Source organism: Leuciscus leuciscus (genome assembly GCF_965113295.1).
Source record: "Leuciscus leuciscus genome assembly, chromosome: 18".
NCBI lineage: Eukaryota > Metazoa > Chordata > Actinopteri > Cypriniformes > Leuciscidae > Leuciscus > Leuciscus leuciscus.
This window is the reverse complement of record NC_138742.1, coordinates 72,501-91,331: the sequence shown is the minus strand read 5'-3', so window position 1 is coordinate 91,331 and position 18,831 is coordinate 72,501. Positions and strand designations below refer to the sequence as shown.

General features: G+C 45.4%; 1 protein-coding gene across 5 annotated transcripts in view; it reads left to right on the top strand.

Moving 5' to 3' along the window:
- Positions 1-18,831, top strand: part of dlg4b (discs, large homolog 4b) — a 58,878-nt gene that overhangs the window by 15,584 nt on the left and 24,463 nt on the right. The window contains exons 1-14 of one of the 5 annotated variants that reach the window (XM_082145871.1): positions 6,419-6,985; positions 11,150-11,281; positions 12,245-12,295; positions 12,374-12,498; positions 12,590-12,759; positions 12,833-12,969; positions 15,238-15,388; positions 15,481-15,595; positions 15,903-16,059; positions 16,133-16,235; positions 16,341-16,452; positions 17,411-17,587; positions 18,181-18,236; positions 18,331-18,378. In XM_082145871.1, coding sequence (XP_082001997.1) covers positions 6,896-6,985; positions 11,150-11,281; positions 12,245-12,295; positions 12,374-12,498; positions 12,590-12,759; positions 12,833-12,969; positions 15,238-15,388; positions 15,481-15,595; positions 15,903-16,059; positions 16,133-16,235; positions 16,341-16,452; positions 17,411-17,587; positions 18,181-18,236; positions 18,331-18,378 — 1,624 coding nt within the window. In that variant the 5' untranslated portion in view covers positions 6,419-6,895. Of the gene's footprint in view, positions 1-3,424; positions 3,476-6,341; positions 6,360-6,418; positions 6,986-11,149; positions 11,282-12,244; positions 12,296-12,373; positions 12,499-12,589; positions 12,760-12,832; positions 12,970-15,237; positions 15,389-15,480; positions 15,596-15,902; positions 16,060-16,132; positions 16,236-16,340; positions 16,453-17,410; positions 17,588-18,180; positions 18,237-18,330; positions 18,379-18,831 lie in introns of those variants that run through there. The other 4 variants (XM_082145870.1, XM_082145874.1, XM_082145873.1 and 1 more) reach the window with 4 other exon arrangements.

The window sequence follows — 18,831 nt, the reverse complement described above, 5'->3', positions numbered from 1 at the left end:
TTCTCTCATCATCTTTTGTTCTCTGAAATACATCCCATTTTGCTAGTCTTTGAGTCCTCTCCTTGATAAGGGACTTGGTGAGTGACTCACTTTGGGATCTATCCTTTACAGTGTAGTTGTTAGGACATGGGTGAAAGTATATAGACTGACCGTTCTCCATAATGTTGGTGTGATAAGTTTGGATGAAAGTCGGTTTATGAACTTTCCCGAGGCACATGTCTCCAATGATTACCCACCCGAAGTCCAACTTTTGCGCAAAGGGAGCATTGCGTGGCCCATTCACTTGCTTATGGGCTTTGTGGACTCTGATCATATCTCTGCCTAACAGGAGAAGAATGGGAACATGATGATCGGGCTCTGGAATGTACATTGCAAGATGTTTTAGGTGCCTGTGGTTACTACCTACTTCTGGAGTGGGGATTTCAGAGCGATTGTCTGGAATTTCGTTACACTCAAGTAGCACTGGTAAGGGTAAGACTAAGCTTCCATCAAAAGATTCCACTTGAAAGCCTCGTGCTAGCCTGCCTTCTGTTTCGACTGTGCCTGCGCATGTTTTGAGAGTGTGGGCTACGTTACACTCTGTTATGCCAAACAGATCGAAGAATTCTGATCTTGCGAGTGATCTGTTGCTTTGATCATCTAGTATCACACACGTTTTGACTGCCTTTTCTGGGGGGCCTTCAGGAAATACTTTCACAAGACATACCTTGGAGCATGAGTGTGGAAGTTGACTGTCTCCACATACCTCTGTACAAGCTGAGGAAACCTCAGATTCCACAGGTACGTCCTCACTCACTTCGTGATCCTCCGATGTCAGGAATTGTGGTTCTTTCATCCATGGTGCTGGGCCTGGATGGAGCGCAGCCATGTGGGTAACGCTGCCACATTCTGAACACTTAACATCCTGATCACAGTTCTTTGCCATGTGGAATATGGAGCTGCAATTTTTAAAGCATATGCCTTGTTGTTTGATCAATGACTTTCTCTCTTCCATAGGTTTCATCTTGAATCCTCTACATCTGAACAGAGGGTAAGGCTTATTGTGTAGAAAGCACTGTTTTGCTAGATTTACCTTATTTTTGAGTTCACTGGCAGCTGATGAATTCTCAGAGGAGACCTGTGTCTTGTGTGTGATGACAGCTCTGGGAAAAACAGATTTGTTTAACTGTCTGTTTGGTTTGAGAGTTTCTTCCTGTACAGCTGTAAGAAAGAAACTTGGATCGTTGTGCATTTTAGCTTGCTGACACACAAAGTCTACTAAGAACTTGAAGGGTGGAAAGGAAACTGTGCAGTCCTCTTTGTACTTAGATTCCACCGTGAGCCAACTTCTCTTGTAAGCTGAATGGCAATTTCTGAATTATCGGATTTACTCCCCGTGATGTGTCTAGATAGGAAAGACCCATTAGATTGCCATCCTGCTTAGCTGCTTGGATGTCCATGAGCAAATCTTCCAGCTCGTGCAGTCTGTGACTGTCTCTGTTTGCTATTTTTGGGAAGCTCTCCAGTTTAGCAAATATAGCACTTTCTACCATTTCCGGTGAGCCATATGTTTCATAAAGTCTGTCCCAAATCAGAGTGAGCCCTTGTAGCGGATGCTTAATGTGCACAGCGTCTTGTGATCCGTCTTGCATGCTCAGCTGACTCACACCCCAGCCATTTTACTAGCAAATCCATCTCCTTGCTAGGTGAGAGGTTAAGGTCTTTAGTGGCATTTATGAAGGATGCCCTCCATGCTCTAAAAGTCTCTGGATGTTTGTTAAACTGCGTAAGGCCGGTAGACACTAATTCACGTCTTGCGATAAACTTGACGACATCAGACATTTGATTATTTGCATACAGATTACCTTGATACTGTCCAGCTTGTAAAGGTGTAGCTGACTGAGTCTGATAATAGCCGAGTGGCACGCTTCTGTCTCTGCTCCTTTCCTCACTGCCTGGAAATGGTGCAGATCATGGATGATGCACATCTTGAGGTGACCCGAAGTACGCTTCATGCTGAGCCGGGCGTGTAAACTCTACATCCTTGGATTGCGAAATGGTAGGGTACTACATTTACATTTTTACATTTATTCATTTAGCTGACGCTTTTATACAAAGCGACTTACAATTGCTATATATGTCAGAGGTCGCACGCCTCTGGAGCAACTAGGGGTTAAGTGTCTTGCTCAGGGACACATTGGTGTCTCACAGTGGATTCGAACCCGGGTCTCTCACACCAAAGGGTACTGCACACACTCTGCATCGACAGGCTGAGATTTGGGTGGTATGGCATAAAAACCACACTGGCCCTCCTGCTGCAAGTAGGATTCAGTAGTCTGTGGTTGTTGCACTTCTGAAACGTTTATGCCTCCGTTATCATAAAACGGCCCATCCAGCACTGGCATTTGTGAATCTATAGCACTATCCACTATCCTGTTGTATCCTCTATAGGTAGGTCTATTACACTCGAATTCCCTCTACTTTCTTGCCCTGCAGCTGTTTCTAAAGCCTCTGATTTTGCTTGAATGGCTGCAGCTCTTTTTAGCAGCCTTAAAGTCTCTAGTGATGCCTCAAGCTGTGCTTGTTGTATTTTAAGTTTGCTTTCTTTCTTTGCAAAAGCTATTTCCGCTTTAGCCGCTTCAGCCTCTGCTCTAGCCATTGCAGCAGCTGTGGTTACGGCCGATGAGCCTCGTGAGCGCCGTGACGAACATGATGCATTAGATGCTTGCCTCTGTGATCCAGACTTGGAGCTTGACTTAGACATCATAGGAGGAAGATCACCTTATGGGCTAGCTTGCTCCCCGCCGTGGAGTTAGAAACTAGAAGTTGGTCACCGAAGATTTTCGTTTTACTGTTCTGCCCTTTATCTCAAACGCCTTTCTTGAGTATGCAGTCAGATAACGCCTCCCAAAGACAACAGACTCAGGGATTGTTTCCAAGGTTTACTGCTGCCCAAGGAATAACGTAAAACTGTAAATATATAAAATACAGAATCCTAAATGTACAAAGCACAACAAAGCACAACAAAGGCTTTTACATTACATATAGTTAGCATCAGCTATATCAGAAACAGATTGTGCAATTCACGAAACAAAGAAAACTAAATTTACATCTGGGATATAAGATATAACAATTAAATATGCATAGGAATGATAATATAGCAACATCTACATACCGAAAGTGCCTTCAAAACAACTTAAATAAAGGAGCAATAGTAGCCATGACCGCATGCTCTTCCTTGCTGCTGGGCTCACATTTGTGATGTCATCATATAAGGGGTCACTTTACTACAACTTTTATATCGGATAAATGCAGAATGTTCATATAGAACAGCACACTAACACTATGAATGATGTCTCACATTTCAGTCCAGTGTCGCGTCAGTCTCAGTTGTGTAACTACTCGTCCTCTCCTGTAACTAGTCCTGCTGTTGTGTGTGTTGCAGCCAGTGTTGCTCCCCAGTGGCCACGCGCCGTACTACGCCACCTCCACTCTGGTAAGCTCATACTCTTACCATACTCTATAGTCGTCGACATCAGTGTGAGTCACAATCTACTTTTCTGCATTTTTTTATGTATTCTAAGCCCATTGTCGAAATAGGCTATTCCAGGGTGACACACAAGTTTTTAAACTGCCCCATTATACTATTTTAAAAGTTCCTAATGTTGTTTTAGAGTTGTGAAACAACCACAGTTGTTTCAGGTTCTCATGCATCCAAGGAAAAAAAAAAACACTTTAATTTTATCATAATCTCCACTGCAGCATCAGCTCTTTCCTCTCAGTGTCTCTCTAAACCCCGCCTCTCTGAGAGCTGCTCTGCTCTGATTGGTCAGAAAGCAAACGCTCATTATCATATCTGAATCTCATTGATCTGAAACTCTTGATCACAGTGATACGAACAGTAACGATGGCGTGGGTTTTACTGTATCAATCTCATCAAAGTGGATTTGGTTTGTCAGCAGAAAACAGCGTCTTCTCGACATGAACAACACAAACCAAACTCTTCCAGTCTCAGATAAACTACAGTGTTTGAGGGCGGAGAAAAGAGACGCTGTTCAGCCAATCAAGACCAGAGGCGGGCATTATGCAAATGAGTAACAAACCTACGTAGACTCAGCAGGAAGTGAGACTGAATTACTGACGACTCGTTTCAGTTCAGAATCACTTCTTTCTTTTCGGAGACAAAAAAATCAATTTATCTGCACTTTAATCTTTGAAACTTTGCAGACCTTTTACATCCACAAACAGCTTTTATTACACCTCGCATGAAAGGATATATCTCAAAAAGGGTGTACTTTAAAATTAGGAGAAGATCCACCAACATGTTCTTTTGAGAAAAAAAACATTGTATGTTTTTTCTCAAAAGAACATGTATTTCATGCATGGATGCTGTAGCTTCTGACAGCACTGCATGATCTGTATTTATAACCAGCGGCGGTTTCTTCATTAGGGCGATCGGGTGACGCACCACCAAAGTGTGAAAGGGACAATCACAATCTCATTCAACCACAGAGTTATGCTAGCAGTCACTCACTGTTGTTCTGCCTCTGGATATAGTCCAATTAGCGCCAAGTCACGTTCTGTGGAGTACCGCCTCTTTTTGGGCGATTTCACTATGGCTGAAAATCGCCCAGAGTGTTCCCATAGACTTACATTCAAAGATTTTTTCCGTGAACGAGCGCCGCTGCGTGCATGTGCGCCGAACAGACGGAGCGCAATAGGAGAGCAATTATTCTGACTAAACATTAGCACTAAATTATAAATATATTTAGCTAAAATATTTGTTGTTGAATATTTGTTGTTGTTGGTGAACATAAATGTGCTAGAGAATTTCAAACCTACATGTGTATTTTTATGATATTAGCTTTGTTTTTATTTATTTTTTATTTTATTTTAAGTTTAGTAAATTTAACTACTTCTTTAAAAAGCATTATTTTGTTTTTAGATTGTAATGTTGCAATGTTAGAATGTAATGTGATTTGACCCCTTTTTTGGATAGACTGCAGATAGACAGCAAGGTTACACTATGTTTGTTTTTATAACCTTCAATATGAACATTGTTTGTAGGACAATATTGATCAGGATATTAAATATTAAAATAAAAAATTAAATACAGTTTTGTTTTTTTCAAATAGAAAAATAATAATTAAATACTCAGATTATACCATACATCGCCATTTAGCCCAAAAATTCTGATTTATTTGGCAATTGGCTATTTCCCAACCCTACCGGCTGAAGTTTTAGCTCAACTTTAGGCTAATGATAGCTACATTATTATCACTGTCAAATTGTTATTTAACAATTAGCCTACATTCAGTCCTGGATTAATAAATCAGTGTGTTGCGCCCCCCCAAATTTTTTTAGCACCAGCCGCCACTGTTTATAACTATATAGTTTGATGCTCATTTCAGAGTGAAGCGCTGCACTGTTGTGTTCATTTACAAGTGAGCAGCTCTTGATCCAGTGTTTTCCACAGCGGCTCATAATAACATGAGTATTGTGTAATAATAACAGTATAGTGGCGACGATATGCGTCTGTTCATTCATTCTTGTCAAAGTTACCCGCCGAATTGACAACACGCTTGACGTGTTACAAACCAATCAATGTCAAGATGCAGCCCACATAGATGATGACGACAGGACGCAAGTATGCCATGTAAAGTTCTTTAGTGCGCTCGCATAATTGCAATGTGAAACCAAACCAAAACTTACTGAATGTATAAAATGTATCAAAACATGAACTTTGGTTCGGACCTTGGTGCGGACTTTCAGGTGTGAACACGCCCTAAGTTTGGGTCGCTTATATCCTGCATTTGGGAACAAAACACGCGCCAGCTCCAATCTTTCCTGCAGACACTGCAGAGGGAGAACTAGTCACTGCATTTGATCACATTATGTGTCTGAGTTTTCTGAGTCTGGTTTGAGATGGACCCGCCTCTAAACGTCAGTTCTTTCTCTGACTGGTTACGCTAGCTGTCAGTCAGATCGTGTTCCTTTGTAAGTGGGTGGTAGTTAGTCGGTTAAAGTTGCTGTGTGACGTCATGCTTATAGTCAGACACTTTAACAGTAGAACCTGCTCGTCAGATTTCTGTCAGCACAGGTATGTTAGTCCAGATGTTTACACAAGAGTCATGTGACTCCAGGTGAACAGACAGACAGCTTGTTCTCCATCTCCCTATCCTGCTCTCACACCAGCACAAATATCGCCATAGTGATGGAAGGGATGTTGGTCTCCATAGCAACAGGACCACTTCATGTTTTTTTTATTCCAGTGAGAGAGAGAGAGAGAGAGAGAGAGAGAGAGAGAGAGCACGTTATGTGATGTAACCCTTTATTGAATGTTTTCTTGATTTTGCGTAGTCTCTCAAAAATCACTTACGGTACGGCATCTCTGTTCTATTCTATTCTATTCTATTCTATTCTATTCTATTCTATTCTATTCTATTCTATTCTATTCTATACTTTTCTTTAATCTGCATCATGGTTTCCTATGAAAATTCTGGGAGAGAGAGAGCGAGAGAGAGCGCGCGCGGGAGAGACACTGTGAGTGTGTGTGTGTGTGTGTGAGTGAGTCGCTCTCGCGGCAGCAGGATGAAGCTCCTCGAGCGCGTCTGTAGCTCATTTCTGTGTATCTCTCAGCTCATTTTGCTCTCGTGATTCGGGATGAAGCAGAAGATGAAACGACATTGACACACTGGAACTGTTGTCATCATCACCTTCATCCTCATCTTCACCATCACCTTCATCAGCATCATCATCTGTCAGCATCTCTCAGCATCTGTCAGTGGTTGAGCGCCGGTCAGCGGCTGGTGGATTCTCTCTGAAATCTCCCTCTAGGACTCTGATTGATTCGGTTTGTTTCGGAGTCGGTGTGACTGTGTGTGTGTGTGTGATGTAATCCCGCGGTTCTGACGTCATGTTCGTCTCCGTTTGGTATGCAAAGAAGATGGGCCGAAGATTCATCAGCAACGTGCGCAAAGCCAAGAGACACAGACAGAACATGACGGTGAGAGAGTGTGCGAGTGTGTGTATGTGTGTGAGACAGCTGTAAGTGTGTGTGAGACAGCTGTAAGTGTGAGTGAGATAAGTGAGTGTGTGTGTGTGAGAGAGACAGCAGTGAGTATGTGAGACAGATTTGAGATGTGTGTGTGTGTGTGTGTGTGTGTGTGTGTGTGTGTGTGTGTGTGTGTGTGTGAGAGACAGCTGTGAGTATGTGAGACAGATATGAGGTGTGTGTGTGTGTGTGTGTGTGTGTGAGAGACAGCAGTGAGTGTGTGAGACAGCTGTGAGTGTGTGAGACAGATATGAGGTGTGTGTGTGTGTGTGTGTGTGTGTGTGTGTGTGTGTGTGTGTGTGTGTGTGTGTGTGTGTGTGTGTGTGTGTGTGTGTGAGACAGATATGAGGTGTGAGTGTGTGTGTGAGACAGCAGTGAGTGTGTGAGACAGATATGAGGTGTGTGTGTGTGAGACAGCTGTGAGTGTGTGAGACAGATATGAGGTGTGTGTGTGTGTGTGTAAGACAGCAACGTGTGTGAGACACCTGTGAGTGTGTGAGACGGATATGAAGTGTGTGTGTTTGAGACAGCTGTGAGTGAGTGTGTGTGTGTGTGTGTGTGTGTGTGTGTGTGAGAGAGAGAGAGAGAGAGAGAGAGAGACAGCTGTGAGTGTGTGGCTGTGAGATAAGTGTCTGTGATTGTGAGAGCTGCGAGTGTGTGTGTGTGTGTGTGTGTGTGTTTAAGACAGCTGTGTGTGTGTGTGTGTGTGTGTGTGTGTGTGTGTGTGTGTGTGTGTGTGTGTGTGTGTGTGTGTGTGTGTGTGTGTGTGTGTGTGTGTGTGTGTGTGTGTGTGTGTGTGTGTGTGAGAGTGTGTGGCTGTGGCTGTGAGATAAGTGTCTGTGATTGTGAGAGCTGCGAGTGTGTGTGTGTGTGTGTGTGTGTGTGTGTGTGTGTGTGTGTGTGTGTGTGTGTTTGTGAGTGAGTGAGTGTGTGTGTGTGTGTGTGTGTGTGTGTGTGTGTGTGTGTGTGTGTGTGTGTGTGTGTGTGTGTGTGTGAGAGAGACAGCTGTGTGTGTGTGTGTGTGTGTGTGTGTGTGTGTGTGTGTGTGTGTGTGTGTGTGTGTGTGTGTGTGTGTGTGTGTGTGTGTGTGTGTGAGAGAGACAGCTGTGAGTGTGTGGCTGTGAGATAAGTGTCTGTGATTGTGAGAGCTGCGAGTGTGTGTGTGTGTGTGTGTGTGTGTGTGTGTGTGTGTGTGTGTGTGTGTGTGTGTGTGTGTGTGTGTGTGTGTGTGTGTGTTTGTGAGTGAGTGTGTGTGTGTGTGTGTGTGTGTGTGTGTGTGTGTGTGTTTGTGTGTGTGTGAGAGAGACAGCTGTGTGTGTGTGTGTGTGTGTGTGTGTGTGTGTGTGTGTGTGTGTGTGTGTGTGTGTGTGTGTGTGTGAGTGTGTGTGTGTGTGTGTGTGTGTGTGTGTGTGTGTGTGTGTGTGTGTGTGTGTGTGTGTGTGTGTGAGAGTGTGAGAGAGACAGCTGTGTGTGTGTGTGTGTGTGTGTGTGTGTGTGTGTGTGTGTTTGTGAGTGAGACAGCTGTGAGTGTGTTTGTGTGAGTGTGAGACAGCTGTGTGTGTGTGCGTGTGTGTTACTTCAAGGAATACCATGGTACTACCATCATGTTAGTGTCTGTTACTAACAGAAATCATGTTGTGATGAGGTTACCGGTGTAAATGGTGTATTTTTATGGTAAGACTGTGTTCTTGTTCTGTGTCTTGTTGATTGTTGCCAAATTTCTGCTGAGGACTGCATCGTCTCCATGGTGACCAGAGTGATAGTGTGATGCATCCTGTGAAGATGTTGTCATGGCAACTGCATGCGTGATCACTGTGATGTCATGCATGAGTGTGTGTGTGTGTGTGTGTGTGTGTGTGTGTGTGTGTGTGTGTGTGTGTGTGTGTGTGTGTGTGTGTGAGTGTATGTGTGTGAGTGTGAGTGTGAGTGTGATCTCTTGCTTATGGACATTTGGCCTGTGATGAGAGGATGGCACTGTTACCATGGTAATGCTAGTTCCTAATAATCTGGATTTTCAAAGAGGACTCATCATATGTTGCCATGCCATCCTCTGTCCTGTCTGTCTCTCTGTCCTGTCCTGTCTGTCTCTCTGTCCTGTCCTGTCTGTCTCTCTGTCCTGTCTGTCTGTGTTTCTCTCTGTCCTGTCTGTCTGTCTGTCTGTCTCTCTCTGTCCTGTCCTGTATGTCTGTCTCTCTGTCCTGTCCGTCTCTCTGTCCTGTCTGTCTGTGTTTCTCTCTGTCCTGTCTGTCTGTATGTCTGTCTCTCTGTCCTGTCCGTCTCTCTGTCCTGTCTGTCTGTGTTTCTCTCTGTCCTGTCTGTCTGTCTGTCTCTCTGTCCTGTCTGTCTCTCTGTCCTGTCCTGTATGTCTGTCTCTCTGTCCTGTCCGTCTCTCTGTCCTGTCTGTCTGTGTTTCTCTCTGTCCTGTCTGTCTGTCTGTCTGTCTGTCTCTCTGTCCTGTCCTGTATGTCTGTCTCTCTGTCCTGTATGTCTGTCTCTCTGTCCTGTCTGTCTCTCTGTCCTGTCTGTCTGTCTCTCTGTCCTGTCCGTCTCTCTATCCTGTATGTCTGTCTCTCTCTCTGTGCTGTCTGTCTCTCTGTCCTGTATGTCTGTCTCTCTGTCCTGTCTGTCTGTCTGTCTCTCTGTCCTGTCCGTCTCTCTCTGTCCTGTCTGTCTGTCTGTCTCTCTGTCCTGTCGTCTCTCTGTCCTGTCTGTCTCTCTGTCCTGTCGTCTCTCTGTCCTTGTCTGTCTGTGTTTCTCTCTGTCCTGTCTGTCTGTCAGTCTGTCTGTCCTGTCTGTCTCTCTGTCCTGTCCTGTATGTCTGTCTCTCTGTCCTGTCTGTCTCTCTGTCCTGTCTGTCTGTCTGTCCTGTCCGTCTCTCTGTCCTGTCGTCTCTCTGTCCTTGTCTGTCTCTCTGTCCTGTCCGTCTCTCTGTCCTGTCTGTCCTGTCTGTCTCTCTGTCCTGTCGTCTCTCTGTCCTTGTCTGTCTGTGTTTCTCTCTGTCCTGTCTGTCTGTCTGTCTGTCTGTCCTGTCTGTCTCGTTGTCCTGTCCTGTATGTGTGTCTCTCTGTCCTGTCTGTCTCTCTGTCCTGTCTGTCTCTCTGTCCTGTCGTCTCTCTGTCCTTGTCTGTCTGTGTTTCTCTCTGTCCTGTCTGTCTGTCTGTCTGTCTGTCCTGTCTGTCTCGTTGTCCTGTCCTGTCTGTCTGTCTCTCTGTCCTGTCTGTCTCTCTGTCCTGTCTGTCTCTCTGTCCTGTCGTCTCTCTGTCCTTGTCTGTCTGTGTTTCTCTCTGTCCTCTCTGTCTGTCTGTCTGTCTGTCCTGTCTGTCTCGTTGTCCTGTCCTGTATATGTGTCTCTCTGTCCTGTCTGTCTCTGTGTCCTGTCCGTCTCTCTGTCCTGTCCGTCTCTCTGTCTCTCTGTCTGTCTCTCTGTCCTGTCTGTCTGTCTCTCTGTCCTGTCTGTCTCTCTGTCCTGTATGTGTGTCTCTCTGTCCTGTCTGTCTCTCTGTCCTGTCTGTCTGTCTCTCTGTCCTGTCTGTCTCTCTGTCCTGTCTGTCTGTCTCTGTGTCCTGTCTGTCTCTCTGTCCTGTCCGTCTCTCTGTCCTGTCTGTCTGTCTGTCTCTCTGTCCTGTCTGTCTCTCTGTCCTGTCTGTCTGTCTCTCTGTCCTGTCTGTCTGTCTCTGTGTCCTGTCCGTCTCTCTGTGTTGCTGCAGTCCCTCTAGCGCTGTAACAGCAGAACTCATCAAACTGCTTTAATTAAAGTTCTTCAGCTCCGTTACTGAAATAAGCAGGACGTTAATTACTCTGCTCGTCTCTCTCAGGTTGTTTAGGAGAGTGGTTGTGAGTCTTTAACGTGGTTTGATGATGGTGTGTGTGTGTGTGTGTGTGAGAGGCTGATTCTTGGAAAGCTTTTTTTTTTTATAGCGCTTTATACATTATAAATTGTTTCTGTAAATCAGCTCTACTGAAGACAATAGAGTCACTCGTCACTTTTTCTGATTACTTGTTCTGATTACCTAAAAAGATACTTACTTTATCTTCATATTCTTTGGTCACAAATTAATAAGTTGCTTCCTCTCTTGGCATCTGATGTCATCAGCCATTCTTATGTTTCATATAGAGTCACTTTCAGCATCCAATCAATCCTCATGGATAAGATCAAGCCCCGCCCCCTCCAGTTTTTTAACACGTCTCATCAGTTTCAGCCTTATGGACATTCAGTTTAACATTTGTGATGAAGGACTCATGGTTTCTGTGAGCGTCACTGAAACTCTTCTGAGATTTGTTTGAGTCCATCATAGATCACGTGTCAGTGTGTTGATTATAACACCAGGGGCCCTATCTTGCACCCAACACAATTGACTTTGTACACGACGCATGACTTTTCCCTCCACAGACGCACGTCGGTAAACTAGGAAATAGACTTGCGCTCCCGGGGGCGGTTCAGCGAAAAGAGGAGGCGTGTTGCGGCGCAAACGTTCCCTGGTGCTATTTTGCATGTTTAGAAAACAATTCCGCCACTGACTTTAGACTAGGTTTTTCCTGGTCAGTGGCGGAATCGTTGCGCATGTTATTCAGATGCTATTTTAAGGGCACATGCTTGGCCATAATCAATGTGTAGTGTGTGCACAATGCACATACACTTTTCTTCTCTCATCTACACAGAAGCAGCAGTTTTCATTTTTGCAAACCATACATTATTACAAGGAAGAATATTAACACACGAGGAAAATCATTGTTGTGTCCATGAAGATGTGAAAGAATAGGCATAAATCTAGCTTACACATTTACCCAAATTATTATATGCCTGTTTAACCGAAGCTAATTTGGGTGTGTTTCTCCGTCCCCAATGTCACTTCTCTGTGTTTTACGGCCCTGACGAGAACGTCTGTCTCCTCGGCTGTGAACCTCTCCTGGCGTGCGTCTGGCTAATCCGCCGCTATAATAGCAATCCGCCATGGAACAAGCGCTCCTGCTCTTAAAGGGAATGTGAGATGATGCTCTGATTGGTTTATTTCACGGTTACGCCCAAACCACACCTATGAATAATGAAGCTACTTCAGACAAACCCATTCCGAGATCCGCCCATAAAGTTACTTGCGTTTTGCGTTTGATACTTGCGTTTCAGATCGTTAAAATAGGGCCCCAGAACAGACATTAGAAGCTCAGTGAATAAAGATACTGATGGTTGAATGTCTCTCTCTCTCTCTGTCTCAGATGAACGGGATGGACGGAGACGTTGAATATGAGGAAATCACACTGGAGAGGGTTTGAGACGTCTCTTACTTTTAACTCTTTGATCATATCAGAGCACTTCTGCATGAACACCAGTGTGTGTGTGTTTAGGGTAACTCTGGTCTGGGCTTCAGTATAGCCGGTGGGACTGATAACCCTCACATAGGAGATGATCCCAGTATCTTCATCACTAAGATCATTCCAGGAGGAGCTGCAGCACAGGACTGCCGGCTGAGGTAAAACTCTGCACCAATCTTTTTTCGCTGCAATGGAACTTTGGGGTGGAGGTGCATTGGCAGGACAGGTGAGATTCACTGTGTCTTTCAGGGTGAACGACAGCATTCTCTTCGTGAATGACGTGGATGTGCGCGAAGTCACTCACAGTTTTGCGGTGGAGGCGCTGAAGGAGGCGGGGCCGATCGTCCGACTCTACGTGTTGCGTCATAAACCGTCCACGGAGAAAATCACTGAGCTGAAACTCATCAAAGGTCCTAAAGGTGCGTGAGGGGCAGCAGGTGTGCGAAGCTGATGTTTTCAGCTGATCTGATTGGCTGCTCTCCTGTGCCGCAGGTCTGGGCTTCAGCATCGCGGGCGGCGTCGGGAACCAGCACGTCCCAGGCGACAACAGCATCTATGTCACCAAGATCATCGAAGGCGGAGCCGCACATAAAGACGGACGGCTGCAGATCGGGGACAAGATTCTCGCTGTGAGTTTGGGCATGTCAATAACAGACAAACTTTTAATGTAGATCTTTGAAAAACATCAAACAATAAATGTCATGGTCTACAGAAAACAAAAATGCATTCTGCCAATGGGGTCAGAAAAATAATCTTAATTCAGAGGGAAGGTTATTTTTCTGACCCCACTGGCAGATTTTTCGTCTTGTTTTAAGTACAAACTCACTTTGCAATTTCCAATTTTAAAGTCATTTAGCTTCTCCAGTAAATGTAAATGTGTTTACATTTACCAGCCCACAGCTCTGCAGATTTCTGCTTGAGAGGCAACACCCCAGAGGTGATAACACTCAGGCCAATGGGGCATGGCTGGTCTTGGGACTGGTACGCCAAGATGATGGCATCCACTATCCAGTGGGCCAACCTCTGCTTGGGGACAACCTTGCCCTTCTGCTGACCTCCAAAGGAGACAAAGAGCTTCTAAAGCTCTGCATGCGGTCCACGTAGATGCACAGGACACAGCGATTAGAATGCTGGGTCTGCCTCCTCCAAGGGCAGTGCTTGCAAGTTCACCACCTGGTGCCGGAAAGGAATGGTGGGAACTTAGGGCACATATCCAGCCTGGGGTCTCAGGATTACGTGAGAGTCAGCCGGTCCAAATTTCATGCAGGTACCTCACCTTCTTGATACATGTGTGCACAGTCAAGAGCGTTGTCTTGAGAGACAGGATCTTAAGCTCAACTGACTGCAGTGGCTCAAAGGGCGCTCTCTGTAGGGCTTTAAGTACTACAAAGAAGTGTGGCCGAGGAGGATTCAGTCTCCTCGCACCTCTCAGGAACCTGATGATCAGGTCATGCTTTCCCAAAGACCTACCGTCTACTGCATCATGATGTGCCGCAATAGCAGCACTGTGGCTCTAGGGCTCTGGCTTGAGTGATTGTGTCCACCACTGCTGGTGGTAGACCACTTAAGTCTGCATCGTCCCGTCCACAAACCACACGTAGAGGTTCCAGAGGTCTGGAATGTCTCCACATAACTGGACCACCTGGGGGTGAAGTCTCTATTCTCCCGGGAGCGTGAGCTGTTGTGAGAGTGCATCCGCTACTCGATTGTGCTTACCCGTAATATGTAAATGGAATGGAGCGACCTGAGTATCTGCTGACTTTAGAGGAGGAGATGGTGGGTGAGTTGCGACAAGCGACATGAACGTAGACCACCCTGGCGGTTGATGTACGTCACCGTCACTGTGTTGTCCGTCCAGACCAGCACATGCTTGCCCTGCAACAACGGTCAAAACTGGCACAGGGCCAGCGGTACTGCTAGCAACTTCAGGCAATTGATGCCACCAGGCACTGTTGTTGTGCTAATGAGCGGCCGGAGCACGTTAAGGGTTTTCTGTTACAACGGCGTTGTGTAAGCGGCCCCTAATTTAATAACTAATGATCTTTGCAATGGAAGTGAATCAATCAAAAATAACTTTGGCTGGATAATAACTTTATTCTAGAGCTGCTGTAAAGCCAAAAAGTCTGTAACTTTAATTTCCTATTGTCACTGTAAAGCTGCTTTGAAACAATCTATATTGTTAAAAGCACTATATTAATGAAGGTGACTTGACTTGACTTGACTTTTTCAAGGTGTTGGAGTCTCAATCTCAACATCGCGATAGTCATGTTTTCGCATTGGGAACATGTGTCATCGACGAATGCTGGCTCAGCAAGCTTACGGCCCAGACACGCGAGGCAGTGATCATGGCTGTAAGACGGGTAAGCAGCATCATCCGTGCTTGCTCTTTTAGGAAACTGCTCTTTTATTAGTTGAAGTGCCCAGGGGTGCGATCGCTACCTTTAACCGTGTAAGTTTGCTCTCTTTTGCGACACACACCACTAAATGCGCCGTCTCACCAACACAGAACTGCTTCCCCTTCTTGTCAACTCACACGCAAGCAGATTGGCTGAGCGCTGAAGTGATCAAACATACAAGCTTATATACCCGTACATGTACGGGGAGTGGCTTGCCATGCAAATCTCACTCGCCAATGTCCAATGGCTTGTTTTGTTACCACTCAAAGGTGATTGGGCTATCAAGTGAGATCCCCTGCGTCAATCAGTTCTGACGTAATGTCGAACGTGACTGACTGATAGGGAACCCTGGTTCAGTGTGGCCAATCTCTCAGTTTCGCCTACAGTGTACCAGTAAAAACACTGTATGAGAGGCAACCGATGGTAGTCATGGATGTTCAGGGGTGCAGGTTAGTTGTATCAAATGATCTACAGTCATGAAGTGTGTGTGTGTGTGTTTAGGTGAATAACATGTATCTAGAGGACGTGATGCATGAAGACGCAGTAGCTGCGCTGAAAAACACAGGGGAAGTTGTGTATCTGAGAGTGGCCAAAACTCTTCATCATCATCATCATCATCAAGACGCCTACAACCCTCCTGACATCACCAGCTGTGAGTGCATAAACACACACACACACACTCTCTCTCTCACACACACACACACACACACACACACACGCTCTGATGTCTGTGTCTTTCTGCAGCCTATGCTCCTCATATGGACATGTCTGATTACCCACAAGCCCTCAGTCCCTCGTCTCCGCGCCATTACTCGCCCATCCCTAAAGGCCTCTTGCTGGGAGACGAGGACATTCCCAGGTGACTACACTCATGTTTATGCAAATTAGCACATATCATAGACACTTTCTATTGCTTCTATAGTTCTTAAGCACCAGAGAAACAAGTGTGCAGCCATCTTTAGAATTTTGTGTTTGAACTTCTGTTTTTGTGGTATAGCTCTGAATATTTCTATGGCATTGAAGAGTAATCAGCTGGTGAAGTGGATTTACTTATTGTAGAGTTCACAGAAGTTATAATGAGCATTGTAATGTTTGAAGCAGATGTCATAACAAATGTTGACGACGGTTCATATGGTGTGCTGTAAGTTTGTTCTCATGTCCATCAGGGAGCCGCGGCGTGTGGTCATTCTCAGGGGCTCCACCGGTCTGGGCTTTAATATCGTGGGCGGTGAGGATGGCGAGGGGATCTTCATCTCCTTCATCTTAGCGGGAGGAGCAGCTGATCTGAGCGGAGAGCTGAAGAAAGGAGATCAGATCCTTAGTGTACGTCTGATCCTCACACACGTCTACTGGGACATGCTGTACGACTGTCACTCACTCGGTGTTGCTGTTGCAGGTGAACGGTGTGGATCTGCGTCATGCGACACATGAACAGGCGGCCGCTGCACTGAAGAACGCAGGACAGGCGGTCACCATCATCACGCAGTACAGACCCGAGGGTGAGACGCACAGCACATGCTAATGCTAAAATAGCTAAAACAACTGCACTGACGAATCAGAGCCCAGCGAGCCTGTCACGCGTGTGTGTGTGTGTGTGTGTTTAGAGTACAGCCGGTTCGAAGCGAAGATCCATGACCTGCGTGAGCAGCTGATGAACAGCAGTTTAGTTTCTGCAGCGGCGTCATTACGGAGTGGAAAGAGAAGCTTCTTCATCAGGTACTGAAGACAGAAACACACACAGACTCAAAACCAAATTTGAGTTTGACCATCCGACCGTCCGTCTGTCTGTCTGTATGTTTGTCTGTCTTACCGTCTGTTTGTCTGTCTTACCGTCTGTCTGTCTATCTGTCTGTCTGTCTGTCTGTCTGTCTGTCTGACCGTCTGTCTGTCTGACCGTCTGTCTGTCTGTCTGTCCGTCCCCTGTCTGTCTGTCTGTCTGTCTTACCGTCTGTCTGTCTATCTGTCTGTCTGTCTGTCTGTCTGTCTGACCGTCTGTCTGTCTGTCTGTCTGTCTGTCTGTCTGTCTTACCGTCTGTCTATCTGTCTGTCTTACCGTCTGTCTGTCTGTCTGTCTGTCTGTCTTTCTGTCTGTTTGTCTGACCGTCTGTCTGTCTGACCGTCCGTCTGTCTGACCGTCTGTCTGTCGGTTTGTCTGTCTTACCGTCTGTCTGTCTATCTGTCTGACTGTCTGTCTGTCTGTCTGTCTTACCGTCTGTCTGTCTGTCTGTCTGTCTGTCTGACCGTCCGTCTGTCTGACCGTCTGTCTGTCGGTTTGTCTGTCTGACCGTCTGTCTGTCGGTTTGTCTGTCTTACCGTCTGTCTGTCTGTCTGTCTGTCTGTCTGACTGTCTGTCTGTCTGTCTGTCTGTCTTACCGTCTGTCTGTCTGTCTGTCTGACCGTCCGTCTGTCTCTCTGACCGTCCGTCCGTCTGTCTGTCTGACCGTCCGTCCGTCTGTCTATCTGTCTGTCTGTCTGTCTGTCTGTCTGTCTGACCGTCCGTCCGTCTGTCTGTCTGTCTGTCTGTCTTACCGTCTGTCTGTCTATCTGTCTGTCTGTCTGTCTGTCTGTCTGACCGTCCGTCTGTCTGACTGTCTGTCTGTCTGACAGTCCGTTTGTCTGACCGTCCGTCTGTCTGTCTGACTGTCTGTCTGTCTGACCGTCTGTCTGTCTTCAGGGCTCTGTTTGACTACGATAAAACGGCAGACTGTGGGTTCCTGTCTCAGGCTGTGAGCTTCAGGTTTGGGGACGTTCTGCAGGTGTTTGACTGCAGTGATGAGGAATGGTGGCAGGCCGGAAAACTGTCCCCACATGGAGAACTGGAGGAGACTGGATACATACCCAGCAAGAGGAGGTGTGTGTGTGTGTGTGAGTCAGTGAAAAACATAGCAGATGCAGTGAATACACATCTGTTGAAAATGTTTGAAATTAACATTTTTTTTTAATATAAAAAATACAATAGTATTCTATAATAGAAAATGATTCAATTTACAGCAAATCCATAAATTCAATAACAATGCAAAAACACAGCTTGTATGCTGATTTTGTCAGGAAGTAGAAGCGGATTCAGTAGCGAGTGAAAAAAGACGCATAATGAATAATAACAACAGTGATGATAGAAGGGGTCAGATCAGAAGGATGGCAGTAACAGAGACACAAGGCAGACAGAAATCCAGCAGGGAACGGAGAAAAGAAGCCAGAGAACACGAGCGGGACCAGGACCCAATCATTACTGACCTGGGTTAACATGAACAATTGTATTTTTATTAAATAATGTTAACACACATGAATAAATACTGTGCTCATTGGTAATCATGAACTAACCTCAACTAATGGGACATTGTAAAAACCTTAATGTATATTTTTAGAAAAGGACCCTAACTCTGAACATCACACACAGCGGCTGATCAGGTGTGTGTGTGTGTGTGTGTGTGTGTGTTCCTGTAGGGTGGAGAGGAAGGAATGGTCCCGTATGAAGACTCGCGGCAGAGACGCCGTCAGCGGTTAGTGAGTGTTTGACTCTTTCATCTGTGGCTATAATGGCTCATGTGACACTGACATCTTGTGTGTGTGTGTGTGTGTGTGTGTGTGTTTCAGGACGTAGCGATTACATTGTGAGCTATGAGACGGTTATTCAGACTGAAGGTGAGTCTTAGGGTTCGATGGATAAACGTTCTAATACTATTGCACTAGTAACCAGCAGGATTGGACCCAGGGTCTCCGGCGCGCTAACAAGGACACTAAAGACTAGTATTGTACTTGTATTACAGGTTTTTAAACATGCCAATATATATGATTAAACATGCACTTCTTTTCTTAAATCTCCAGAACAATAATGTGAACATTGGATAAAGCCTGGTTCATAATTCTTGTTTGATTTTGTTGACATATTAGAGTTAAAGGTTTTTACAGAGGATTTCTCTTTCTATCTCTCCATGAATCAAAAAATACTGTCAACAGCCAGAAAACAAATACATTTTCACAATGTGTTTAGGAATAAAATGTTCTATAAATCTGACACCTTCAGAATATGTAGATATGAATAAAACTGCTGAAGTGGAGATTTCAGCCTTTAAAGAGATTGTAAATGAAATCTAC